Genomic DNA, 19776 nt, shown 5'->3' with positions numbered 1-19776 from the left:
CCTCTCACCACAGAGACTGAGCGAACGGTTTAATAGCAACTTCTCCACGGCAGCTGACACGCCTCACGGCAGGGCTGAGTGTGCCCCCCACGTTCTCCGGGGGCAGCACACGGGATGCTCCAAGGACACAGAGCGCCCTCCTCGCCCCTGGCCTGGCCAGGCTGGAGCCCAGGACCCCCCCTCAGAGCGGCAGCAGAGCCCCACGACGCCCCTTCTCTCCAGGGCCCGAGGCAGGGGCCTCCCTGAAGGCCACCCGCCCTGCTTGCCTCACTCTGGCCACTCCTCTGCAGCCGCGCACTGAACCCTGCCCAGGGAGGCCCTGGCAGGCCTTGGTTCCTGCACAGCCGTCAGCTGAGCGCCTACACCAGGAGGCAGCCCCTTCCCAGGGGAACTCGGACTCGGCAGGCACCCGCCAAGCCACAGCAAGGTTCAGGTTGGCGCGCCGGCACCTCACTGAGCCCCGGGCCGGCTGCCCTGCCCTGGCCCTGGTGGGGGGTGGCTAGAGCCCCGTCAGGTCCACAATGGCCTTGATGAAGATGGCATCGTCACGCACATACGAAGTCTTGGCCTCCATCTTGGAGACAGGGCAGAAGAGGGGGCAGCCGCTCGCGATGTTCATGTCACTGACTGGCCTCTGGAAAGAGGACGAGCTCACGTCAGGCCTGAAGGCGTCGATCACATGCTCCCGGTTGTTCTGGTCCAGTAGCATTAAGGTCACCTGGGAGGAGATGATACCCAGCGGGTCACCCCCATCAGCCCAGCATACCTGTCTACCCACACTTGCAGCCCAAGGCGAGCACTATGCCAACCTGCACCCACTCTCGATGACCTCCATCTGTACATGTCCTCTTGCCTCCAAGCTCAGGGAGCACCCACTGCCCAGCCCTAAGGAGCAGGTCTGTGCCCACATCCCTCCCGAGGGCCCCAGGCCCCACACCCGACGTGGAGTCAACCAAGAACGACTCTGGGTCTCAAAGTGCTGGATCGCCTCCGACAAGGCCCTTCAGCTGTATTCCTTCCTTTAAACAGACTCTGCGGCAGCCTCTCTACCTGCTGGTCTTGAGGCTGGGATGCCACCTCTGGGCATGTGCCCAGCATGGAGAAGCCAGGGAGCCGTGGTGACTGGGCCCCATGCGCAGGCCCTGCAACCAGGAGCATGAGCGTCCTTCCCACGGCCTCCCCGCTTGGGGCTCTGAGGTGCCCCACAGTCTCACGTACCTTCTGGTTGAAAGGCCACCGCAGGAGGGCATCATTGGGGCCCTTCATCACCACGAAGAAGAGCGACAGGTGTGTGCCGCGCCCTGTGCCGTCTCCATTCAGGTAGACGCGCAGACACATCTTGTAGCCGTACCTGCTTGTGTAGAAGGCTGCAGGGGAAGGAGCCAGTGAGCCCGCGCCTGTGAGGGCCCAAGGTCCCCGCCGCCTTCCCTGAGACAGACATACGGACGTGCTTGGGTGCGGGAGTGTGAAAAGGGAAGCTCCTTTCAAATTGTGAAGTTAACGGTCACTGACAACAAACTCCAGAAACCCCACGTGGCAGCAGAAATGGCACTTTTGAGTCTAATTGAAGGCGCTCGCACACTTGCCATGACGCCCTGGGCAGTGGGAACCACAGGGGTGAGGCACCGGCTTGGGCTCCAAGCCGGCAATCGGCGGTGGGGAGAGCCAGCATCGGATGCCCAGTGGGGTGCCCAGAACACAGCCAGAAACATGCTGGCTGGTTTTTCAAGTGACAAGACAAGCTGTGGGACACAGGCCACCTGCAGACAGCGGCCCTGGCTGCTTTCTCCCCAAGCCCCCAGAAACCACCCCCTCAGCTCCCCACGTGCCCACCCCATTCCTGCCCAAGACTCGCCAGGTGGGTCAGGGCCAGCAACCTCTGCCTGAGTGGAGACCAGTGCCCACTAGGAGCCCATTTCACGTTCAGGTCTTGCCAAGAGCTAAGCCCACAGGGGACCCAAACTCCCTCTACTGCCAAGGGAACGTGCCAGCGACAGCGCCCAGCAGACTGCACGCCTCCCTCCCACCCCACTCGGAAGGCAGGCGTGTGCACTCGGCCCAGGACACACCACGGCATGCGGCCTGCGTTCCCCTCCCTGCCTGCAGATCCAGCCGGGAGAGGCACTGACACCTGCTCAGCCTGGACTCTGGACCACGTGCTCCCCAACAAGCTCCCCAAAGTAACATCAAGATAAAGGGCTCGTGTGCTCTGTTCCAGGGGTGGCGGGGCAGTGTACACAGGGGCCCGAGGCCGCGGCGTGTGAGGCCGCACAGGAAGCACCTGAGGGTGTGGCTATGGCCTGGCAGGGGCAAGGGGGCCGTGCAAAGCACACTGCCTCCCCCTCCAGCAGCACTTTCCCAGTACAGACATGCCTCACAGAGACTGGCTGGGGGGCACGCGGGGGATTAACAACCAGCAGTGTGGCCCGCAGTCTGCAGGCGGGTCAAGTGTGGGGAGGCCTTGGAGGGGCAGAGCCCTGCCTCAGCAGTGGCGCCGTGCTGCAGGTGCGAGGAGCCATGGCTGGGGTCTTCCTGCCCTCTCAGTGCAGCCACTCAGGCATGAGCAGATAACAGGCCCAAAGCTGAGGGGATGCGGGCCCAGAACAGCAGCACCTGGGGAGAAGATGGCAGGAGTGCGGCCGGCCACTGCTTCCTGGCGCTTCCGGGCAAAGTCTGAGATCTTCCAGATGAACACGCCGTCAAAGGTGGACGCCTCCATGTCATGGACCTTCTGCTCCAGGTCGGCCATGGCCAGGTCCTTGAGGCCGATGCTCCGCTCCAGCTGCTGCACCTGGGGGCATGGGGATCCCGTGAGGACACCTCCCTCTCATGTGAATGGCGGGAAGAGCTGGGCCCACTCCATCTCCTGGGTAGTCTGGCGTGGCAGTGAGGCTATCTCTGCTCCTGGGGCTTTGCCAGGCTCAGCCCGTCTTGGGTCAGCTCTATCCCCAGGAGGCCCCCAACCACACCCAACCCCAGGGTCAGGAAAGGCACTCGTGAGGCTACACAAAGCAGGACACCTTCCCCATGGCCACCTGATGCCTAGGTCTACCACTGACGGGGGCTCAAGGGGAGTCAGTCAACCCAGAACATGGTTGGTGTGCCGGAGAGCATGGCGCTGTCCCTGAGCCCCAGCTTGGAAAGCTGTCCAGGGCACAAACCTGGTTACTGAGGGTCTCGATTCTGTCTTGGTCCAGCCGGTGCTGTCGGCCACAGGCCTCAGCGGTCATGGCCACCCGCTCTACCTCCCGGTTCAGCACGCAGACGATGTTCTCAAAGGTGGCCGTCTTCCTCTCCAAGGCCTCGCATCTCTGCATGAGCTCCTCGGCCTTGGAGAGCTCCACCCCAGGGCCTGGCCTGCCAGCCTCCCAGGGTCCCTTGCTCTGGCCGAGAGGGCTGCCGCCTCCTGGGAGGTGCTCCGCTTCCAGGACAGCACCCAGCAGCATGGCCAGGTGCTCCCGGAGCCGCTGTGCCTCGTGCTCCTGCCTCTTCTCGCTCTCCACCTGGGAAGACCGGATGGTGGCTGGCACAGCACCTGCACGCCCGACCCAGGGATCCGCAGAGCACAGATGCGCCCCAAGCGAGGTGGGGCACGAGGTGGCCACGGTGCTTCCATCCCATTCACCTGTGGCGTCTGGACTCCATTATGTTCCAGAAACACAAACCTTCCCCCAGGACTTGTTTATGTTTAAATAACAGGTGGGGACACACAGTGGGGGCAGCGCTAAAGCTGGACTTCTTTGAATAGTCTGTTCTGTACAAATCTGACTGCAGCCAAATCTCTTCCAAACCATCACGATATCTGTATTTTAAAACGTTAGTAGATGCTCTCAGAAAACTGAAACAAATAGGCCTCCCTGTGAAGCGGCCCACCCAGAGCAGCTCCTGATGGTTCTGACAGGAGACCCCCACCATTCTGGGAGTGCCCCCATGGCTGTACTTGGGGCCTAAGGGGGACAGTACGCCAGTCCCAGCTGGAACCAGACTGGAAGACCTCGACTGACCCCCAGGTAGGTGAGGCGGCAAGCACCCTGTGGCCTCAACAGTCCTGCATCAGGGAACCCCACGCCTGAGCGGAAACGGGCCTGCACCACGTAGCAGCCGGAGCGGGGGAGCAGGGGCACCGTGCCTGTTCACAGTGTCAGAGAGAGTGAAGGCCGGGAAGCGGAGGCCACCAAATAACGACGCTCTGGAGGGGCAGAGTGCAGGCCGTGCCATCCTCCCAGGGCCTTGGGCCCTCAGCTGCGGGGTAGGGCAAGGACAGGGCAGCAGGCTCCACATGGACAGAGTAGGGGCCACTCAGAGACAAAATGCAGGTGTACGGGAGCAGAGGGGAGGCGGGTTGAGGTCCTGAGGGCCAGGGAAGGGGCAGCAGATGGAGGCCGTTCCTCGGACTGGCCAGCACGTGGGAGACAAGAGAAGGGCCCAGAATGACTGCTGGGCTGGGGCCGGAGCAGCTGGGTGACTGAGGTGCTCTCTGGGCAGGTGGGCGGACTGGGCATGGCTGAGCTCTGAGATGCCCACATCCCAGGGACACAAGTTGCTGGGCATCCTCAGCACATGGGGGGTTGGAGCTGGGGTCCCAGGAGCGCATGGGAGGACTGTATGGAGCTGACTGTGGCACCTGAGGGGCAGCAAGGGAGGCAAGAGGAGCCAGAGGGCTGGGAGTGCTGGGGGCAGGGTGGGGCACATGTGCTCAGGCAGTGGGAAGTGACTGGGTCATTGCAATCTGCCGCCTCTACTCTGGGCAACCGGGGTTCCCAGGATGCCCATGTGGCGCCACCTGGCCCCATGGACTCACCAGCTCTGGGCAGCCGACAGCGTGGAATCTGCACGGGGCCCGGCATTTGCCACAGGTCCTGACATGGTCCTGAAACTGGAAGCAGGTGCACTGTGGCAGCATGCTCTGCGCAGGGGTCAGAGCCCAGCCAGGGGTCACCGTGCCCATCCCCAGGGGCTCCGGGAAACGGCTCACTTTCTCACGTGAGATCTTCTTCTTGCCACAGCCGTTGCAAGTCAAGGGGAACTTGGGGCAAACTTCGTGGTGTGCCTGAAAGAAAGCAGTCAGGAGCCTGAGCCCAGGGTACCCAAAGTCAGGCGGAGCAGGTCCCCAGGCCTCCCTCCACTCGTGGGGGCAGGAGTTTCAGATTCTGGGCTTCCTCTTCATGCAGCAGCAGCCATCAGAGCAACACAAGGTGAGCCGCCAACCACCACTAGGGTGGGGTCACCAGTGTGCTGTGGAGGGTGCAGGACAGCGGCTTGGCTCCGGGCACAGGGGTGGGGAGACAGGGGAGGGGGACTCTGGCAGGAGGGGAGGCCTGAGCACAGCCGGAACACCTCCATGGGATCCCAAGGACATGCAGCAGGGCCCAGCTCTTCAAATGAATGGCAAAGGAAAGAGATGCCGGGGCGTTGAAGAGGGAGCCCTGTAGACAGCAGTGCGGCTGCGGGCCCTGCCTGGGTCCCTGCTCCTGTAAGTCAACGCTGCAGACGCTGACCGATGGCCAGAAACGTGGTACTAGTGAGCTGGCGATAAGCCGTCACCGCTGAGCTGTAGACGCGATGACCCACACAGCCCTGGAAAAGGCCCGCCAGCCCGCCGCAGCACACTGAGGAGCTCGTAGGTGAAAAGGCCAAGCACGGGAGGCTGGATCAGCCCGGTGAGGCTGAAGCAGCCTGGCCCTGCCGTTCTGTGTGGGAGCTTTCTAAAATAAAACCATCCCCCCAAGCCCGGTTCCCCAAGAACCCTGTCCCCACGTGGCTGCACGTGAAGGGCTGAGGAGCTGGTGCCGTGTCCCGGGCTTGGCATCCGTGGTTCCGGCCACCACCAGGCCCGGCCCAGGCCCTCACCTTCAGGTCGGCCCAGCAGCAGGGCGCCCGGCAATGCCTGCAGCTGAGGCTCCTCTCAGGGCACTCCTGCTCCGAATGCTGCTCCTTCTGCCCAAGGCGGACCAGGCCTTTACAGGCTGGGCACTCTGTCAGCATGAATGGGCAGTGTCCCTCGTGGCAGCTCTGGTGGCAAGGGAGCAGAGCGTCAACAGAGCACATGGGGGATGCTCTGGGCAGCCGAGGTTCCTGGTAGGTTTTGGCACTGAGGTACTGGTGATCCTGTGTCACTCCAAGTGCCCAGCACAGGCGGCATGCCAAATGCCAAGAATTGCAGCCACTCCAACACCTGCGCTCCAGGTCAGAGATCTGCACCCAGTCCTGCTGGCTGCCCCCACCCACACCACACCCCAAGCATGGCCCTCCCTGCACCACACCCACAGGACACAGACGGGACTGCTCAGGAGTGATGCTGAGGGACAACAGGGCCACAGAGGCCTGGGATGCGGAGTGGGGGGCACAGGGGCAGGGGGAAGGCATCGAGGCAGAGCCCAGCTGACTGAGGGACAAGGCCCTGCTGGGCGCCAGGCGGTGCAGATCCGGTGTGCTGTGCCAAGGCGCCAAGGGCCAAAGCGAGAAGAAGCGGGACCAGGAACTCAGGACCCCACCATGCGTCCCAGCACCCCTGCTGCAGGTGGGTCCCACCCTCCTGGAGCTGACAGCCAGCCAGAGACATGCACGGCGTGTCCTCAGGAGGAAGGGCCCCAGCCTGGGCCCCCTGCAGCAGCGATCCAGAAAAAAGGCTGGGCAAGGCCTGGGCACAGCAGGCGACACTCTCTGGCTAGGGGTCAGGAGCGGGGTCGTGGGGTCAGGGATCCAAACCCCACTGCATCTCAGGCTGTCGCTTTCCTGAGAGTGAGATGCACACAGAAAGCCGCTGAGGGCCCGGGGTGACATGGCATCAGGACCTGGCCGGGGAGGTGAGAAAGGGACCGGAGGCCCACCCACCGACCCAACCCCTCAGGGCAATGGAAGGACAGGCCAGTCCCAACCCTAACAGGCCTTGCAGGGCCAGGGGATGGGGAGACCCACAGGCGCCCTCAGGGAAAGTCTGCTGTGAATCAGGCAGGGAATGGGTGGGAGGCCGAGGAACAGTGCTGAAAACTGCTATTTTTACGGTGGAGAAACATTAACATTTACCACCTAAGCCGTTTCTAAGTGCACAGCTGAGGGGCATTGGGCACATCTGCCTGGTATGAGGCTGTCCCCACCCCCCCCACCGGGACCTCTCATCTTCCCCAGCCAACACTCTGTCCCTATCAGACACTCACTCCCCCTGCCCGGCCCCCACCCTTCACTGGGATTCTGAAAGGGCTGGGTAGGCCTGTGCAGGGCGGGGCTCTGCAGGATCTGTCCTTTCTGGGTCTCTCACCAGGCCCGACTCAAGGTGTACACAGGACGCACTACAGCACGTCCGGCATGCCAGGGGACACCTGGGGAAAGGAAGCCTGCTGAGCAGTGGGGGTGAGGAGCAGGAGGCCCCGGTGCTGTCAGCAGCTCCACAGCAGTGTCCACAGGAGGACCCATCTTCAGGGCTCCCTTGGACAGCTGTGGCAGCGGACTGGAGAGAACAGAGGGCCTCACATGCACCTTCTGAGTGGCCCTGCCACTCCGAGAAGGCACACTGACATGCCGCCGGGCTCGGCTGCTGCGGCCAAAGCTCGCCATTCTGGGAGCAAGCAGGAGAGGCAGCCGTGGTGCCCAGTGCACTGTGCTTCCCGGAGCAGGCACCCCATCCCTGCGGCCTCCTGCGTGCACACACCAGATCAGTGCTATGTTCCCAGCAAGCCTCCCTGCTGATCCCCCACAGCCCGGCGGTGCACCAGGCTATAACCAGCCACACAAAACCAAGGAACATCAGCAGAGCAGGAGGAGACCTGGCTCCCCATGGCTTCCGTTCACCCTCCCAGGGACCACCCCCCACACTGGCCCTGCAGCTGCTTAGCAGACCTGCCACTCCCTGTTGACAACTTTTCAAAGGCTCCTGGTAGGGTGCGTGGCTCAGCCCTCCCAGACCTGCACCTGCACTGGCCCACACAGTGCTTGCCTGAGCCCCCAGGGTGAGGACCGCGGCGGCAGGAGGGAGCCTGCAGCATGCCTGTACGGGGCAGGCACAGCTCTCTACCACCACCCCAGCAAGCTCCCAGGGCAGGCTGCTCAGGTATGCACACACGCTTCACAGGAATCGGTATCATTCAGCCACGTCCAAATAAGGCACTGCAGCCAACGGGCGTTCTGGCCGAGTCCACCAGGACACGTGGTGGCCAGGCGTGCCCGACTCAGCCTCGCCTCTCCCTGCCCTCGTCAGCTGCCTGGGGTCCCCCTGGGGCCCTTCTCTGCGGCTCTCTCCAGGCCCTGCTGGTCTTGCCCCACAGCTCCTTCCTGCTCCCCAGGCCGGGCGGGCTCTGCAAACATCCAATCAACTGGAGTTTGAAGTCCCTGGGTTCTCAGCAGACTGGACATCATTACAAAGGAAAAACACACTCAAAGCCTACAAAGGATTTCCCCCCTCTCTCCACACTTTTCCGATAACTCAGACACGGTGGGAGCACTGTATGCCACCTGCCACCCAGGTCTGAGCGCCCCAAAGGGCCAACAGGCTGGCTCAGAGACAAGGGCAGGGCCTCCCCTACAGAGGTGGTCAGCACTGGGCCTTGACCCCTCAAGCCTGTGACACTCCAGCCTGAGAGAGATTTTATCACGACATTAAAGGCCAGGCCAAGTGTCCAAGGGCAGCGCCTGCCCTCCCACATGACCACACCACCCCTCTCAGGGACTTTCCGGAGCTCTCCGTTGCAGCCAGGGACTTTCCACCCTGCATGCCTGCCGGCTGCAGCGCCAAGCCATGGGCTGGCTGCAGTCCCCGACCCTCAGCCCCAAGCCCATGAAGCCAGTGGCTACACCACGGGTCAGAGGGCAGCAGAAACCTGAGGAATTAGGAGCTGGGGCGCTGTTTCACCTGTCCTCTGGGTTCTCTTGGTCCCCTCCAAAGGCAGCAAGGCACACCACGACCCACTCCCGTGCCCCACACAGCCTCCTGTGCCCACTGCCTCCAAGCCTGCTGGGCTCTCCATCCTCCCAGGAGAGACCCTGACCTGAGGCCTGCTCTCTGGACAGCCCCGGGCAGTAACAGCCGAGCAGGTCCCTGGCTGCACACGTGCAGTGCTGTGGCTCTGGGCCATGCGGGGCCTCTGTCCAAGGAGGCAGAAGTTCCTCACTCCCAGGAAGGGCGCAGGTGGCCAGAGCTGCTCCACTTCAGGCCCCACCAAAGGGTCTTCCCCAGACAGGGCCAAGCAACTCCACTTGCAAAACAACTTAAAGCCCAAACTGCACAAAGTTGAGCAGATTAAGAGGAGGAGGGAGGGATGCACAGCACACAGGCAGGAGCCACCAGGAACCCAGGATCCCAACTGCAGCCGGCCTGCCCCTGCTGTTGACTGTCACAGCCCCAAGCCTGGCCCCTGAGAGGGGGCTTCCCAAAGCCGAGCAGCCCTGGGCAGCTTGCCTGAGCGTGGGAGAGCTGGGGTTCCATGCTCCTGCCTCACCAATGGGCTTCCTGCTCCGAGAACCCTGCCTATCACTCTGCCCCAGGGAACACAACAACTCCCACCCAGCCCGCAGCCCCCATGTCACCTCCCGTCTGCGAGCTTGACTGCCCTAACGGCCCTCACAGAGCGGGGTCCTGAAGGATCAGTCCTCGGTGGCTGGCTCATTCACTCAGCATGATGCCTGCAGGCCTGTGCGTGCAGTAGCACAGGTCATGGCTTCCTTCCTCCCTGGGCTGGACGTTATTCTGTGGTTTGGATGGACCACACCTTGAACATCCCCTCACCTGCGCACAGCACTGCCACGGCCCTCACGTGCAAGTCACTCTGATGTGCTCCTTGAGAAGAGGCGGTGGCGGAAGGCCATGCACTGGGGAGGCCTGCTGGTTAGGGGTTAGCTGCCAGGTGCCAATCACATGGCCACCCCAAACATGGCGACGCAGGGAGGGGCGCAGGTCAGCCTTGCCTACAGACGCAGCGAAAGATACACACCCATGGCTGGCCCAAAGGACAAATGTGCAGGCTACCACTGTGATTTCCAAGTTGATACAGTTCAAAATAGGAAAGCTACGCTTCCCTGCAGCTCAGAATAGCTGCAGTGCCCTCAGGGCCAGTGGCGCTCAAGGCCAGCACCAGGTCTTGCACACACACTGTCTCACCACCACTGCCATGGCAGGGGATGCCATGGCCTGCGTCCCCATTTGACAGACCAGGAAATTGGGCAGAAAGTGTGTAGTCCCAGGCCTGCCATGTGCCTGGCTGTGGTGCTAAGTGATGTCGCTGGGCAGCTGCCATACCCTCCCCGCACACAGCAACCAGGCTGAACCCCTGCAAGGCAGGGGTGGCCAAGGGCAGCTCTGGGGGTGGGGCTTCACCCTGGAGGCTGGACCAGCACTGGAGGCCCTACCTCATACTCTTTAAGGGTCCCCTTCCAGCTACAGCCCTCGCTGGGACAGGCGGCCGGCAGGCTCTCCACCTCCCTGCGGGCAGCGTTGTCCGGGAAAGCCTGGGGAGAGAGCGCCGTGCGGTCAAGCCTCTGCCCAAATGCCCGCTGCCTGCCTGGACTGAGGCTCAGGGACCCAGTCACCTGTCCGTGCTGCCAGTCCCAGCTCCAGATGTCCCTGCAGCAGCAAGGCAATGGCTGCAGCATGTGGGCCGCCACGCTTACAAGCCACCAGGGCCACGGCAGATGCTTTCATTCTGCGGTCGTGTTATTAAAGGGAACACCAGCCACGTCTGATCATTTCAACATTAAGTCAAAGGCCTTTCACTTACCGAACTGCTCTCTAAAATAGAGACGCCTTCCTCGTATATGCCCTCATGCACACAGGCAGCACAGTTCTGGGGCCCGGAGCTGGCAGGAGAGAGCAGAACGTGGGCTATCGAGTCTCCCGTGGAGAACGTCCCATCCAGACCCATCCAGCTCGACCCCGTTTTTTCTCATTTGCCACCAAGTCAATGACAAGCCCCAAGTAACTGCAGGATGATTACAACATTTATTCCCATCCTCCGCGACACTCATTCCTCCCACCATGAACAAGGGTGCCCTGAACGGCTCACGCTCACATGGGAGCACCTGCTGGTCAGCTGGGCACCACGCCCACGAGCGGGCAAGGTCCCTGGGTCCAGGACATGCCAGCTCCCACTCAGACTAGTGGAGCTGGGGTGTGGCTTTATGCTCCCCAAGACCCACGTGAACAGCAGGGCAGCAGAGGAGCCGCTGCAATGCCACATTTCACCTGCATACCCACAACTGCTGTGTCGACGCTGAGTTGGCCTTCAGGCTTCCTGCGGCTTGTGCCACCAGGGAGCATTTCACCTGGTGCAGACGAGCTGCCCAGAGCCACCCGGCGCCTGCCGTACCTCAGGATGCTGGCCAGGCAGCAGGAGCAATAGCGGTGGCCACACTGGGCCTGGAAGGGCCTGCGCAGGACGTTCTTGCAGGCTGAGCACAGGTACTTGTCCTCCAGCGTGGCCCCCAGAAGGGCCTTGGAGAAGCCGGGCTGCAGCAAGTCCAGGGAGCCGGGAGGGGTCGCACTGGCTGCAGCCATGAGAGCCGCACGCCCGGCAAACTGCCAAGCCCTGAGGAAGAACACAGCGGGTCACAGTGGCCCGGAGAGCTGCCTCAACTTGAGTGGCTGTCCGGACACTGAGGGGCCCGGGGTGGTGAGCTGACCCCTCAGAACCTGGGAAGCAGGATTCTGTGCTCTGGGAGCCTTGGAGATAACCTACACCAGTCTCCCGCTACAAACCCAAGGTGCGGAGGCCTGCCCACACTGCACAGCTGGCCCTGGGTGTCCGCCCCATTGCTCTGAGCCCAGCAGGCTGTCCCTGAAGTCACCCAGCCCGGGCTCCGCTCCTAGGCCAGCTTGCATCTGAGCACAGATGATGCCACCTTCGTGCCACCCTAGTGCTGTGCTCCTTGATCCTGGAGCGTTTCTGGCTCTGGGGGTTCCTACAATCAAGATGACTTCAGAATGGTGGATGGCTTGTACCACAGACCTCATCAGCCCGCCAGGAAACCCCAGTGCTGCCCCCGGCTTGAGGCAGCCCCAGGAGATGGCCACACCAACTGCTAGCCCCACAGTACCGGCCCCGAGACCGGCTGCACTGCACATGCAGCACCACCGCCGGGCTCCCTGTCCACCACCGCCAGCATCCCTCTCACGTAAGAGCTGCCTGCTGCCATCCACCAGGCCTGGGCAAGACCCCCAAGACAAGGCTACCGGGACAGGCATGTCTGGAGGACAGGTTCCCATGGAAAAGGGCAAGTGCCCACAGCCCTGAAAGTGAGGCACAGCTAATGCAGAAAGGCCAGAGACGCAGGAGCCTGCAGCCCCTGGGCACACTCTCCTGGGGGCCCTGCCTGCCATCCCGGGGACACATCCTGGGTGTCTTCCCACAGATGCACATGTGAGGGGGGCACACCGACTTTCAAGCCATGACGTTCTGAAACAACACCTCTTTCCAGGAGAGGCGGACTGCGCGGGACGGTGCCAATGTCCACAGGCTGTCTTTGCTGTCCCGTGACAGCCTGGCGCTATAGGAGGCAGGACAGCATGTCGTCTTCCTTTGCTGGGCAAGGCGACTCTCTGCTGACTCCTTGGCTTTGGAGTTTGGTGAGGCCTCACGTTCAGACGCACTCTCACTCACATGGGCATGACCTGCATTTACTCCTCCAGCTACGGATGGAGAGGACGCTGTGCCCCGGAGGTCACTCATGGAAGGGCACACCCTCCCTCCCCCACCCTCCCTCTCCCTCTCTGCCTGGGCCCCTGCACAATCCATCCATCCAGGTGACCACTGGGTGGTCTTGTCCTTTCAAGCCCTCATGACGTAGATATGTGAGCACAGATGGGGCCGCTTATGAATGAAGGCTGCCAGCAGAAGAGCCCAGCAAAGGGCCCAACAGCTTGCAGACGGTCTGACAGGGCTGGCAGGCCGGGCCGAGGAGGAGAGACCCCTCAGCCCGCATTTTCTCAGGTCATATTCGATCTAGTATGTGTGTATGAGACCACAGCAGGGGGTCTATGAGGCACACACTCTGAAGGCCTTCCACACTTCCCACTTTTCTTCTCTCTGATCATGTCACTAAATTGGTTTCATGGGCCTTTTAATGGCTTAAAAATCACGGCCCTCAACTACACTAGAGAGTTTTATTTCTAAACATCACTAGTGAAAAAGCCATGTTCTCTCGGTCACAACCCTACCATGTATTCGTCATGTCAAGCAGAACAAACTATGAAGCGCGAAGGACCTATGACCGCAGGGGCCTTGCACGGCAGGGCCAGGAGGGGACATCAGTGGACCAGGATCATCCTCAAGCTCACGACGCATTTCTCTTCTCAAGCTTCCCTTGACAGTTTCCTGAGCGCCTGTCAGACATGGCTTCACTCTCTGGCATCGACATCACGCCTAAACACGGCCGGGCCCAGCTCCCTGGCCTCCTGGTCACACCTCCTATGGCACACTGAGCCCATTTTATTAGGCCTTATTAATCCCACTTTTACTCCTGTTAGATGTCAAAGAACCACAAGAATGCTCTCTTTTGTGTGATAAAACAGGGAAAATGCCCCAACGCACGTCTGGGCCTGGACCTGTCTGTCCACTCTGCGGTGACCTCATAGCTGCAGGGCATGGCTGGGGGCTGGGTTGTTATTCTTTGTCACACCTGGGGAAACAGCCTCTCTAGCCCAGGGCTCACCCAGCAGCGCATGCTGCACGAGAGGAGGTCTTAGAATTCAAATACTTAGACATCGCATTCAAATCTCATGTGTACATACAATTTAATCTGACTCTTAAGAACTGTAGACACAATCACACTCAAAATCAATGCACCGAAACATGACACTCTGAAGGCTGATCCTGTCTCTCCTGATGTGGTGTGGTGTTCCCAACACGTGGGACCCTCCTGCCTCCTCCAGCCCTGTCTCAGCTTCTGACAGCCTGCCCACGCCCTCCCACTGAATCACACAGGGCTTGGCGGCTCCCCGAGACCACGGGGGCCAGCTGCACTGGACGTGTCACAGAGGGGAGCAGGTGGTCAGGCAATTGACAGAGGGCCAGGCACTCCAATTGAAGCCAGACATTCTACTGGGCCTTTCGAGCTTCCAGGGTGCCCCCCAAACCCTGACTCTCAGGGAGGGTTGTAAAAGTGAGAGTGATGTCCACTTGCGGGACTCATGCGAGTGTGTGGGCAAATACTCTCACAGCCTATCCCGATTTCACACCATTCATCCCAATAAGACACTTGACGTTAATGCACTAGCTCCAAACAACACTTACTTTTTGTTAAAAGGCCATTTCTTTTTTTTTATTATTAAGGCATCATTGATATACACTCTTATGAAGGTTTCACATGAAAAACAATGTGGTTACTACATTCACCCATATCATCAAGTCCCCCCCATACCCCACTTGAAGTCACTGCCCATCAGTGCAGTAAGACGCCACAGTCACTACTTGTCTTCTCTGTGCTACAGTCTTCCCCACGATCCCCCCACACCATGTGTACTAACCATAATACCCCTCAATCCCCTTCTCCCTCCCCACCCCTCCCCTTTGGTGTCCTCTAGTTCTTTCTTGGAGTTTGTGAGTCTGCTATTTTGTTCCCTCAGTTTTGCTTTGTTGTTATACTCCACAAATGAGGGAAATCATTTGGTATTTGTCTTTCTCTGCCTGACTAATTTCACTGAACATAATATCCTCTAGCTCCATCCGTGTTGTTGCGAATGGTAGGATTTGTTTTCTTCTTATGGTAAAAGGCCATTTCTACCAGACGCAGAACAGTATTTACAGAACAGTTCCCACGAAACGAAGTTCAAGGGCTGGCAAAGCAGGTCCAGGGTGACAGACCTGGGACAGCAGTCATGCTGCAGGTGGGGCACTGCGACAAACAGGTATTTGACCTGCTCTCTGACTCCTGCCACGGAGCTCCTAAAGCCCCTGGGGTTTCCTGAGTAACAAGACAGGGGGGCCTCTTCTGTGATTCACACAGCCCTTTGCAAGGGGAAGACCCGGAGACCGCCGACCACCAATGACCAGGGAGCCAAGCCCCCGAGCATGTCCAGCTTGGCGAAAGGTTGCAGTGCTGGGAGAGTGGTGTGCTGGAGAAGGCATGGATGCTTGCCTGGGCAAAGTCTGTGCACCCAAGCAGGGGTCGTGGGAACCCTTGGGTTATGGCAGGTCGTCAGCAGTTCAGCCCTGACTGTGGCGCCCGTCAAGAGATGTGCTGGAATGGGAAACCCACGGAGTTGATGTCAGAGGCATTCTGAGTGGAGAGACACAGAAGTGCTCCATTTAGGGGTCAGCGTTGCCTGCAAGGGTCATGGGGGCCTTGGGTGCTGGGAATGGCTGTACACAGACCAGTGTGTGTGCTGCACATTCAGGCTTCTAGGCTGCTATGTATACACCTCAACTCAAAAACAAAAGGTGGGGTTTCTGTTCCCAAAGTCAAAAAAGATGGTGAGGTCCCTAACTATGGCAGACTCATGCATGTTTACTCCAAATAACTGTCTAACAATACTAAAAGCGGTGAAGCAACCTCAGAACCAGGCTTTCACATGAAAGAAGTCCCCCAGGAGAGTGGGGTCACCGAGCACTGTTCTCCCATCTCTGTGCTGCAGTGATGGCTGGACTGCAGGCCCCCCTCAAAAACCCAGGTCCTGCCTGAGAGCAGAGCAGGAGGGCCCCAAGAAAGGCCATCTCTGCAGGAAATCACTGAGACCATGGCTGGGCTGGAGGCTCCAGCAGCCTCACCTGGGGGCACTTCACCTGGTCAGGGGGCTGGCCCTCACCTGGGGGGGGGGGTGTGTGTGTGGGGAAAGTGGGCCTCACCTGGCATGTGTATGTGTAGAGGCAGGCCTCATCTGGAGTGTATGTGTGGGAGGAGGTGGCCCTCACCTGGCGGGGGGGTGAGGGAGGCAGGCTTCACCTGGCGTGTGTGTGTGTGTGTGTGTGAGGGAGGCAGGCTTTACCTGGCGTGTGTGTGTGGGGGAGGTGGGCCTCACCTGGGGTGTGTGGACGCTGCATCAGTGCACATGTCTGCAAAGGGCAGACTGTCCTGCCATGACAACTCAGCACAGCCCCACCCATGTGAACTGCGACACTGGAGCACCTGGCTGCTGGGGCACGGCCATGCCACCAGTGAATACAGCTCAACCCAGGGCCCTCACCTAGGACACCCTGATGCCAGGGGCTGGGCTTGTCACATTCCTGCCCCCAAGGCAGCCCACTCACTCTGGGACATGTTGAGACTCCACGTCACCTCTCCCTTGGCTGCACCCGGTTCCAACCACCTCCGTAACAAGCCTACTTTGGCAGCATTTGGGGACTTTAATCAGTGCACAGCCGTTAGTGTGAGCCCAAGGGCTGGAAAGCCACGTCGAGAGTATAATTTTACACGTAAGTCCAGACTCAAAATAACGCCAAATAGTAGTCGGGTACCATCTTAATGTCAACAGTGGTTTATACTAGAGCATCATGGGCACATGTTGTCAGCGAGGACCTTTCCAATGTCCCAGTGCTGGTGTGAAGCACTGTGCAGTCAACACTTAGTTTCTCTCATTAAAGACTCTCAACTGGAGAGATTAACTAATGATGATGCTGCCTTTCTGTGCCTCTGAGGTCTCAGCCTAGACTCTGGTGACCCAGACGACCTCCTGCCTCCTGTCCATCTCCCTTACCCGGGCAGGAGTGCCCTGGGCCGGGCATACATCCGCCACCCTACGGGAAGCTCCAGGGGCCCGTGCCCCGCCCCCACCTTGGGCATGCAGCACCCCCTTGAGCAGCTGCAGCAAACCCTTGGAGACCACTCTCCTTACCTGCCTGCCCCTTATGTGTTAGTGAACCCACTGGTCTGCTTCTATAAACACCTGGAATCTGACCACTGCTTCTGTCAGAGCCCGACCACCAGCCCCGGCGACCTGACTCGCTGCCACAGCCTCCTCCAGCCGCCCCGGCAGTCAGAGGGACCCTTAACCCGCGACTGGGACTGAGTGGGTCCTCCATCAGTCCCCCAGGGCTTCCCTGCTGCCCACCCAAGGGTCTGCTGTCAGCGTGGCCTTCCCTGTCAAACCTCCCCAAAGCGTCTAGGTGCTGGCTCTCCCTCTTGCGTGGCAAAGCTTGCCACCTCACCTGCTCTGTTCTCCTTGGGACTGTGATGCTGTGGGGCTGTCCCCTCTACATACAAGAGGAGGCAGGGGAGGGTGGGTCCAGGCCTGTGTCGGGGTGCATGAACGCCCTCCTGCCAGTCCACCGACTCCTACATCCATTAATCTGGCCCTTCCGCCTGACTGCATATTGGCCCAGCTGTGTCCCACCCCACTCCATCTCAGGACACCCCAGTCCTGGAACCCATGTCAGCCATCCTACCCGAGTCCCCCGCTCTACTGCACCTTCCACACCCACCCCGCTGTGTATTCATCTCCCTGAATCACAGCAGGCCACAAGCCCACCTGCCCCAAATGCCACCACCACGACCTGCTGGCCCTACAGGGGATGTGGTCTCCATCCTCTTCTTCCTTGGGGCCTGGCACATCTCAGCTTAGACCTGAACACCAGCTGTGCCTGCCTCTTGGCCTCCCCTCTCTAGCCTCTATCCCTCTGGGCAGGAATGGGGCACCCTGGTGGGACAGTGATATGCCACCCCACCACCTCCAAACACACACACACATAGCTGGGCCACCATGATGGTCCTCACCAGACTGTGAGGGAGCAGGCCCCGTGCAAACGCCTAGACTCCAGAGCAGGCAGAAGTTACACACCCCATCCTCTGCATCATCTCAGGGGTGTTTGGGTAACTTTGTGTTCCTTCTCTGGACCTTCCTGCCCTTAATGCTCAAGATGTCCCACTGTAGAAATCCACCTGCCGGGCAGAGGCCAGTCAGTGCACCAACCATGAGGTGGACAGGTGGGCAGGCTGCATCTCCCACTGTCGGGGGCCCCAAACCTGACTCTCAAAACACAAAGTGAAAAAGCACTTTCTCTAGGAACAAGCAACCACTGTAAATCCTGTGACCTTGACCCCAAATCACAGCCACTGCAGAAAATCCACTCCATCATCAGTAAGTTCGAACTCCTTATGAGAGCCCCCTGGCTGAGAGCCCCTCCCCTGCACTTCTGTAGCTCCCTACAAATGAGCCAGAGAGGCACAGAGGCACCCACCCAGCCTTCACTCTACTCACAGCCCCATGTGGACGGTCCGGGCTCCTGTCCTGGACAGCACATGAGGACTCATGCAGTAACATGAACATTTTTTGGAAAAAAAAAATTCAAGCAACAATTTCAGGCTGATTTGGACCTCTACCTAAAACCAGTAACAGAGTCACTGAACACCATTGTCCTGGCAGATGACATGTGGCCCCAGTCAAGCAGGGCCAGGTGTGGCCTCTGCACCTCTGCTCTGGGCTGGGAGTCAGGCCCAGCTCACCCCCGCTCTGCTGAGCTCAGGCAAGGACAGGAGCCCTGACCATCCACCTGGGGCTGTGAGTAGAGTGAAGGCCGGGTGGGTGCCTCTGTGCCTCTCTCTGTGCTGTCCCGGGCTGCCCACTGTCACAGTCAACAGTGACCCCGCTGTGTCCACAGAGCCTCTCAGCCCCCTGAACAGTTTGCCGGGGCACCCCACTCCAGGCTCTGGACCCTATAGCCAAAACCAGCTTCCCAGCGCCTGCACTCGGACCTTGTTCCCGTCACAGAACGCACGCATGTGGACACCAACAGGGGACTGAGCCTGTTCTCACAGGCTTCGCACCGTGAAGGGGAAAGGGATGGAGGCTGACACGCTGGCACCTTAACCTAACGCCGCCGACCAAGACTCTGCTAGGGATCCCACGGGGTGGCGAGCTACGAATGGGGCTGGCAGGGGAGGTGACACCTCGAGGGACGGAGGAAGGAGGGCAGACTTAGAAGGAGGATGAGCAAAGACCAGGAAAGGCTGACGGGGGGCAGGGGGCACTGGGGCCTTTTGGAGAGGCTGTGGAGGGGCAGCAGAGAAAAGATGGCCCAGAGGCCCGAGTGTCACCCCAGAAGCTCAGGGAGCTGGTCCACATCTAAAGCAGACCGCAAGCTCCTCTGGGAGCAGGGAAGGGACACCAAGCAAGGGGCAGGGGAGCCCACGGCCGGGATCCAGGCAAGGGGCGGGACGCACACAGGCCATTCGCGTTGGCGACGGACGCTCGGGGCAGCTCGGCTGGGGGCACCGCGACCGCAGGCCAGAGATCGCAGGTCAGGACCCTGCACCGCGGACTCCGTGTCCTGGATCCCCAGCCACGGACCCTGCGTCGTGGGCCCTGTGCCATGTCCCCAAGCTGGGACTCTGTGTCGTGGACCCCCGCACCGTGCCGACCTGGTAGACGGCTGCGCAAGTCGCCGCGTTGTGGACCCCACGCCGCGACCCCGCGCAGAACCCCGCGTAGACCCCCGGCAGCAGGCCCGGCGTTCGCGAACTTTCGGCGCCGGCCCCGCTCCGACTTTCGGTTTCCGGCTCCGAGAAATCCCCTCAGGCCGCGGGTCGGCGGGTCGGCGGCCCTGCCTCCACGCCCTGCCTCCAGCGCCGCGCGCCCCACTCCCGCGACCCGTCGACCCCTTACCCGGCCCGCCCGCCCGGCCCCAGATCCCGACCCGACCCGACCCCTACGTCCCGACTCACAACCTTCGCCGTGCGCCCGGAACTGCGCGCCTGGCCACCACAGCCGCCCTCGCCGCCGCGGCGGACACGCCCCCGAGCTCGCCCTGACGGACTGACCCCGGGACCTACCAGGAGCGCGCAGGAGCCGCAGCGGGCGCCGATTGGCCCAGATTCCCCCCGCCTCCTTCTCGGACCCGCCCTCCTGACGGACTGACACAG

At 60.8% G+C, this 19776-nt stretch overlaps 1 protein-coding gene across 7 annotated transcripts; it reads right to left on the bottom strand.

The window, feature by feature from the left end:
• Positions 1-12: 12 nt before the first annotated feature.
• Positions 13-19656, bottom strand: TRAF2 (TNF receptor associated factor 2). Of its 7 annotated transcripts, none has more exons than XM_036901611.2 (11): positions 19579-19656; positions 11295-11513; positions 10707-10785; positions 10339-10437; positions 5851-6012; positions 4976-5050; positions 4802-4876; positions 3162-3503; positions 2614-2791; positions 1219-1367; positions 13-718 (listed from the first exon to the last, which is right to left on the bottom strand). In XM_036901611.2, exons 2-11 carry the CDS (start codon positions 11480-11482, stop codon positions 500-502), a joined length of 1566 nt encoding a protein of 521 aa, XP_036757506.2. In that variant the 5' UTR covers positions 11483-11513; positions 19579-19656; the 3' UTR covers positions 13-499. The 7 variants fall into 7 exon arrangements, with proteins under 7 accessions (XP_036757506.2, XP_036757505.2, XP_036757507.2 ...); XM_036901610.2 differs by having other exon boundaries at positions 19582-19656; XM_036901612.2 differs by lacking the exon at positions 19579-19656 and adding an exon at positions 17632-17655.
• Positions 19657-19776: the final 120 nt, after the last annotated feature.

The sequence above is a fragment of the Manis pentadactyla genome, chromosome 3, assembly GCF_030020395.1.
Source record: "Manis pentadactyla isolate mManPen7 chromosome 3, mManPen7.hap1, whole genome shotgun sequence".
Classification (NCBI taxonomy): Eukaryota; Metazoa; Chordata; class Mammalia; order Pholidota; family Manidae; genus Manis; species Manis pentadactyla.
The sequence above is the reverse complement of the archived record's forward strand: the minus strand, read 5'-3'. Positions and strand labels throughout refer to the sequence as shown.